The sequence below is a fragment of the Equus caballus genome, chromosome 6 (genome assembly GCF_041296265.1).
Source record: "Equus caballus isolate H_3958 breed thoroughbred chromosome 6, TB-T2T, whole genome shotgun sequence".
Taxonomy (NCBI): Eukaryota; Metazoa; Chordata; class Mammalia; order Perissodactyla; family Equidae; genus Equus; species Equus caballus.
In genome coordinates, this window is record NC_091689.1 from 97,089,343 (window position 1) to 97,097,165 (window position 7,823).

At 47.4% G+C, this 7,823-nt stretch overlaps 1 protein-coding gene across 2 annotated transcripts in view; it reads right to left on the reverse strand.

Annotated features, from left to right (window-relative positions):
• CPM (carboxypeptidase M) overlaps positions 1–2,064 on the reverse strand; it is a 62,919-nt gene extending 60,855 nt beyond the window's left edge. Inside the window, exons 1-2 of one of the 2 annotated variants that reach the window (XM_001917056.5) lie at positions 1,938–2,064; positions 1,549–1,711 (exon numbers count right to left, since the gene is read on the reverse strand). In XM_001917056.5, coding sequence (XP_001917091.2) covers positions 1,549–1,708 — 160 coding nt within the window. In that variant the 5' untranslated portion in view covers positions 1,709–1,711; positions 1,938–2,064. The remainder of the gene's footprint in view (positions 1–1,548; positions 1,712–1,937) is intronic. The other variant, XM_070271902.1, reaches the window with a different exon arrangement.
• Positions 2,065–7,823: the final 5,759 nt, after the last annotated feature.

The window sequence follows — 7,823 nt, forward strand, 5'->3', positions numbered from 1 at the left end:
CTACAATTTTGGCTTATAGAACGATATAGAGTAATTCTGGCATCGACTCTTCGGCAATGTTGCCTAAACATGAAAGTATCATTACACACATCGCCCAGGATTTTTATTTTGCATTGCATGTAAGTAAATTCATCGAATACTACTTCTTTCATATAAAAACCTTGACCTTACTTTTTTTTGGAAAATGATTAATTAAGAATACAGTAGGGGGCCGGCCCACTGGTGCAGCAGTTAAGTGCGCACATTCCACTTTGGCGGCCCAGGGTTCACTGATTTGGATCCCGGGTGCAGACATGGCAGTGCTTGGCAAGCCATGCTGTGGTAGGCGTCCCACGTATAAAGTGGAGGAAGATGGGCACGGATGTTAGCTCAGGGCCAGTCTTCCTCAGCAAAAAGAGGAGGATTGGCAGCAGATATTAGCTCAGGGCTAATCTTCCTCAAAAACAAAAGAGAAAAGAATATGGTAATTAAGAGACTCCCAATTGTCTCAAAAGCTCAGAGCTAAAATCTAGGTAGAGTCTGAACACACCTTATAAAGAGTTGAGATCCAAATTGCACAGACTTGACAAAACTTTTCATTTAAGCATTAAATTGTCTGGTAAGCTCTTTCAGAGTACCAAGGCAATAAAGGAAGATGAAGAAATAATAAAATATCTGATAAAGTTATCTGCCTCGTCCCCAAAATGTCTAAGCCTTGAAGCAGAGTGATCTCAGTGCCAATCCTGGGGATAAAGCTCCCTGTCTGGGTGATCCTGGGCAAAATACTTAATTTCTCTAGGATTCAAATTCCCCATCTATAAAAATAAGAATTACTCAATATATAATTGTATATTTATATTTAATATATAATTTCTCAATTAAAACAATAAAGCAATTAAATGATAAACGTGAAAAGGCTAGGAGCAGTAGCAATCACTGGCAACGACTATGTATTACCCAGCAATCGTCTTATTCAAACGGATAATTTTAAAACCCGCCTTTAATCAGTACCAGAGCAATTTTTCGCCTAACTTTAAGCTGTAGGGTTAATTACACATGACACAAATCTTACCACTAGAACTGTACTATTTAAGATTAAAAGAAACTTGTAGAAATGACAGTTTTGCATAACTTTAAGCCCTAAAGCTAATTATACATAACATAGAAATCTCACCAACAGAACCGCACTGTTTTAGTTTAAGAGAGACTGGAAATGATACTAACATTCCGAGCTGTATTTGAAGAAGCCGACAGAAAGGGAAACCTGAGACGGACAGACGGACTTTCTTGGCAGAAGTTTTATCCAGAAAAGGAACTAAAACGCACATCCCCGGCAACTCATGTCTGCAAGGTCCAAAAAGACAGGACGGCGCTAACACGCAGGACTCAGCGACCCCCAAGCCCCGCGGGGACGACAGGAAAACTCAGGTCTCCGACTGCCCCGCGACCAGACCAGCCAGCAGGACGCGCGGACGGCCCCGCCCGGAGCGCGCGGCGCACGGAGCCCGGGGCGCGAAGGCGCGCTGACCAGCGACACGGCCGGGGGCGGGACGCGCGGCAGGGCCCTACCTCTCACGGACTTGCCGATGCTGTGCAGGCGGGTGATGGAACTGTAGTTCTGGGCGACAGCCTTCAGAAACGCTTCCATCTCTGCCTGGTGGTGGTACCTGAAGTCCAGCGCGGCCGCCAAGGGCAGCAGCAGCCCCAGCCAGAGGCGGGCGCAGTCCATGTTCTAGGGCCGGGCAGGAGAGGAGAAGGCGGGGAGCAGGTAAGGAGGGGCGTCCCGGCTGCGGCCCCGCGCCCCGGCCCCAGGTCCCCGGGACTAACCTCCCCGCCTCCCGGAGAGGGGAAGGTGGCAGCGACACCTTCGAGCCGCGGCTCCCCAACCCCACCGTCCGGCAGCTGCACCCCGTCCGCACACCCCGCGCCCCACGCGCCCCGTGTGCCCGCAACCTCACCCTGCAGGCCCGGTACACCTCGCCGTCTGCAGCGCCCGCGGGCCCGACTTTATATCCCGGCCAGGGGAGGCCCCGCCCCCGGCGCCTGACTGACGTCCCACCGGCCCACTCAGGCGCCGGGCCCCCTGGGCGGGGCGGGCCGGGCGCCTCCACCTCCCTCGCACCTGGGCGGGCGGGCGCGGCGCCGGGCAGGTGCGCGCGGGGTGAGGGCCGGGACCGGGCGCCCGCGGTGGAAGTGTGTCCTCGCTGGGCCGGGGCTCCGGGCACCGCCCGTCCAGGCGCTCCGCCAGGGGCACTCGCGCGTCCGGCTGCGGCAGCTGCGGGGATCTCGGGGGTCTCCGTCCGCAGCGCCCAGCCCTGCTCTGGGTCGCGAGGGACTTAGGAAAGAGGCACATGTGTCTATACGTTTTAAATGTCCACAAGTGAGGAGTCCGGGAGAATTTTCGACAAAGTTATATGGTGCATGAGATTTGACTAAATCAGAGTTACGTTTAAAACTGGAAATCACACGGAAGAAAGCAGAGCCGCTAGCGTAAACCAACGCTCCCCGACCAATACTCCCCAGGTCATTTCGGTTCTCTCTTCCTAATGTGCTTCTTTCTGGAAGGTTGGGGTGGTCTGTGTTTGCACCGGGGATAACAAGGGCGTCACTGAAACCCAGAGACGGTTCCTGGTGGGACAAAGACGGCACACACCTGTCGCACATTACCTGTCAGAGTAACTGGGGCCTCGTGCCAAGGGTCCAGTGACTATCAAAATATTGAAAACCACTGATTTGGGATAACTTTTCTTGTTAACAGATTAAAAACAGTGGTGCCAGGGCCCCACCCCAGACTAATTGAACAAAATTTCCCTCGATGAGGCTCAAGAAAGAAAATTTCCAAAAAAGTACCTTAAGGGAGGGCCCCCCTGGTGGCCTAGTGGATAATTTGCTTAGGTTCCACTCGCCCGCTTTGGGAGCTGGTGTTTGTTCCAGGCGTGGACCTACACCACTCGTCTGTCAGTGGCCACGCTGTGGCAGGGGCTCACATACAAAAAGAGGAAGATTGGCAGCAGATGTTAGCTCAGGATCAATCTTCCTCAGCAAAAAAAAGTACCTTAAGTGAATTGAATGTGCCTCCAAGAGTTGAGAACCATTAGTGATTACTGGCCCTTCTCTATCACAGAAACAGATGCCACTGTAGAACTGAGCTCTTAGGAGCCCTGAGGCCTGCTGTGCTCCCCAGGCAGCAGAGTGGGCGGTTTGAGACCTAAGACTATAGTGTCACACGATCGGGATCCAAATCCTTGCTCTGACTCTGTGCTTATGCCAACTCACTGTGCCTCAGTTTCCTGGTCTGCAAGTGGAAATCATTGAACCTACCAGAATAATGTTGGCAGGCGCCTTGTCAGAACGGTGTAATATGTTTGTTACCCAGTCTAGGCTAATTCATAAATCTTTAAGCAGAATTTTCTGAGTTGGGAAATCTTAACATGATGCTGGGTTTTTGAGTGGATTCTTTAAAAAGTTCCGCAGCAGTTCCTTTGCTAAATGTGACTGCCGCTAGATGGGTTGAAGAGGTTCTCCTTTCCTTGTTGTTCACTGAACAAGAGGCCTGAAAGGAGGGGGAATAGGGCTTGGGGGGATTAGTCAAATTCAGGCAAAGTAGCTATAAGGAATGGGAAAGGGAACTGACTAGGAACAAAGTGAGGGAGGGCTGATCTGACTTTAGCAGTCACACCCTTGTTATGGAAGCATGGCAGTTAGACGGTTTCCTTGTGGCGCCGTGGCTGGAGACTGGAGGCCGTGGTGGCTTTATCAACGCTGGGATGGAGAATGTCAAGGTTGTTGTTTCAGGAAAACAAAGGGGACTGCCCTTGGGGTTCACACTAGGTGGAAGGGAAGCAAATTCAAGGGAGAACCAATCAGAGATGGAGGTGGGAAGGACAGAGAATTGAGGGCTGAAGGTGTCGAATCTGGTGACTCAAAGTGCAGTCCAGGAACAGCATTGACATCATCTGGGAGCCTGCTGGAAATGCAGACTCCCTTGTCTGGTTCCAAACATACTGAGTCAGCACATGCATTATAATAAGATTTCCAGGTGATTTCTATGTACATTCAAATTTAATACACACTAGTGTAGAGGTCAGAAAGGTTTAGTGTTAGAGTATGAAAGATGCAGAAGAATAAAAGGTTGGTCCAATGGAGGAAAACACTAAATGAAGTTGCAGACTTCAGAGGTGATCTTCCTAAGCATGACACCACTGAGGGTAAACCCCGATGAGAAGGCTGGTCATTCACAACATAAAAATGTACACCTTCTGTGCAGGGAAACTCAGCATCAGAGTTACCAGAAAAATTGCAAACTGGAAGGAAGAATTAATAGCTCCTACAAAACCAAGAAGGCGCAAAGGACGTTAAAAGGCAGTTCACAAAAGCAGTAACGCAAATGGCCATAAACACAGTAGAAGTGACCAACCCAGTTAGCAATCAAAGGATTACAAATTAAAAGGGTGAAGGAATATTTTGTTTATCTTATCACTAAGAAATATTAAAAAGATTGGCAATACCTGGAAATGGACAGGATCTGGGGAAATGACATTTCTGCTGTTTTAATGGTATTTTAAATTAATACAAGCTTTCTGGAGGACAGTCTGGGAATACACATCAAAAGTTAAAATACACTCTTCCTTGCTAGGAATTTAAGCTGTAGAAGTAATCTGAAGAAGTGCTGAGTTTATATGTGTTAGGATCTTTCTAAACTCTACTGTTTTTAACTGTGACAAAGTAGATAAAGGCAAATGTCACACAATAGCAGATTGATCTTATCAGTGGTTCTCAACTGGGACAATGTTGCCCACAGGAGACAGCTGGAAATAGCTGGAAGCGGTTTCAATTGTCATGATGGGGAGATGGTGATATTGGCACCCAGTGGGTAGAGGTGTACGGATGCTGCTAAACATCCTACAGTGCATGACACAGCCCCACAACCGGGAATTATCCAGCCTCAAATGTCAATGGAGACACCCTGGGTTAGATAAAGAATATTGCAGCCAGACAATAAAGTATTTTTCAGCCATAATAATGATGATGTAGAGCTGTATTTACTGGCTTGGAAAGATAAATCATTGAGTGGCGAAAAGCAAATTATAAAAGTAAAATGAATAGTAAGATCCCATTTTGCAAAGCAAGCAAAAAACTATTTCTAGCAAAAAGTTTAAAAGGTACAAAAACACTGAGTGTAAGCTCTGGGTTTCGTTGTTTGATTTTCTTGTTTGAATCTTTCTGTATTTCCTGAAAAAATTTTCCAGTAAATGTGTGTTACTTCTTTTAATTAGAAAAACAAGGCATTTTTCATCTAAAAGCAAAACAGAGCAAAAATCACAGAAGTGTCAGAAAGGAACAGTTCCGAATGAAGCCTGGATCTAAAATTTCTGTGGAGTGAATTACAGAAGTGAAGAAGGTCACTGGAAATGGGATATAAGGAATTGAAAAGCTAGGGTTGGGGTGTTTCTGCCCACGGACCCTGACCTTTCTTGAGATAGTGGCAGGAATTGGAGCAGAGAGGACAACAGCCAGGGCCCGAATACCTCAGCAGACATCAACAAGGAGGGAAGAGCAGCACAGCTGGACTTTGTGACCTTCGAGCTTTCTTTTATCTTCTTCCACAAGTGTCACAAGAAAATATGAACAAGATAAAAGAAATTTTTAAAATCTAAAAATTCCACTTACCCAGAAACAACCATTCTCGAAACAAATTTCGGTATTAATGGGTCCCCTCATGTTGCACGTTTCTGATATTTCACTATTATACTCAGCACATCCACAAACATTCTTAGAGCTAAATCTTTGAGAACATCCTTATCTCCTTAGAATCAAGTCTTTGACATGAAATTTGAAATATTTGGCCAAATTACTCCTATAAAATGTCAAAAACATAATTTCAAAATTTTTAAAAATATAGAGTAAACATGGGTCAAGTTTTTATTTTAACTCCTTACTGAGGAGCTTCCCAGACAAGTAAAAACTAAAGGAGTTTATCACCAAGAAATCAGCTTTACGAGAAATGCTAAAGGGACTTAGTTAAGTGGAAATAAGAAAATCCAGGATTCCTTTCCCTGTAGAATTCTGCATTGCTTTGGCCACAAGAGAGGTTTTGCCCAAGGCTTGGAAGGTGGGAGTGAAGCATCTATTCTTTCACGCCCAGAAGGTCAGGGTAGAGCCCCAGAGCCCTTGCGGCTCAGGCACACTGTCGCTTCTCCGCTGGCTCCCTGGTGGGTGTGGAGCAGCAATAGCCTTATGTAGACCATTTAACGAGCTCCAACAATTGCTCGTTCAAGGTCCAATCCTTAAAACAAATCTGTCACTCTATATCACATATATATAGTGGTTCTGCTTCTCTGATTGACTTCTGACTGGCACAGGGAGTTAAACATATAGACCTTAAACTGAACCTGATGGCACCACTTCCAACTCTGTGACCTTGGGCAACTTACTCAATCTCTCTGAGCCTTACTTTCCCCATCTGTTAAATGGGAACACTAATCCTTTCCTTCTTGGATCCTTGTGAGAAGATAAATGAAAATCACTTAACACTGTCTATAATTCAGTGATGTTTCAGGGAGTGGGGTGCCAGGTTTGGGACATACAATGGAGAACAAGGCAGGCAAGTCCCTGTCCGATTATGCTTGGGGTTGAGTGGGAGATACAGGCAAGTTAGCAAGAATTAGTAAGTATAGGATACTTAGTATCCCTACCAGGGGAGGAGAGAGTAGGATGGGAGGACCGGCTTAGTGTTGGTGTTAGTGGGGTTGGGGTTGGGGGTGGGACATGTCAAGGAAGGATTCCCATCTACATTGAGACCCAAGGACAAGTAGGAGTCCCTGATCATCTTAAGAGGGTGCTGCGTGTGTAAACCTGAGGGGTAAGCGGGAGCCGATGACTGCCACTGTTGTTAGCGTTCATCTCACCACTGAGGGATCTTGTGTCTGGGGCAGGGCAGAGGGAGGAGACTGGGTGGTGGGTGGAGCCCAGGAGAGCAGAGCCTGCCAGGACCCAGGAGGCCTCATCAGGAGCCCGCTAGCCTGGCTATGAGGGCGCATCTGTTCTGGGAGTGAAAATACAAAGCAATTTTAGGGCTGAAGTCCTCACTGTGACTTTTTAAAAAGAAGACAAGGAAGAACGGCCCGTGAAGGCCGTGGGGAGCCACATGAGGAGAGAGGAAGCTGGAAGCGCCTGAGTGGGCGTCTGCCGGCTAGGGCCTTTGCCTCTCCCAGACCTGTGTGCGCCCTACTACTACAGCATGGAGGTTATCTGGGGGCCAGGAGGCTTTCATATCCAGGCGATAAAGAAGGCTTATCTTCTTGAAGTGTCACTCTTACTTAAACATTATTTTTGGGGGTGAAACTTATCTTATTTAAAAAATGTATCCAACAGATTTATTAAGGAACAGAATGCAAATATCACATTTTTGGGGATAAAATATGAGCCTTCCAAGAAAGGTCACAATTGAGGAGAGCAGTCTCCTGTTCTTCCCTGAGACCCTGGTGAGTGAGTCCTAGGTCCCTCTGTTCTGGTATTGGGAGCACTTGGGAGGAGAAAGAACTTGACCAGAAACTGGTCAAGAAGCACCAGTTGAAGGCCCAGAGGAGAGTCCGGCCTGAGCGTGCTTGTCTCTGAAGGCTGCTTCTTGCCGGCTCCCACCTCCAGGACTGGCTGGATGATTTGTGGAGCCTAGTGCAAAAAGAAGTTGTGAGGTCTCGTGTTCAAAAATTAAGAATTTCAAGACAATGAAGCCATGGCATTAAACCAATGGCCTTGAATGACCATGCAGGTCCCACACCCTTGAGGCTGGCTCTGCCGACTTGTCTCCTGCTTCCAAACTCTCATCTGGGACGTTTCTGGGG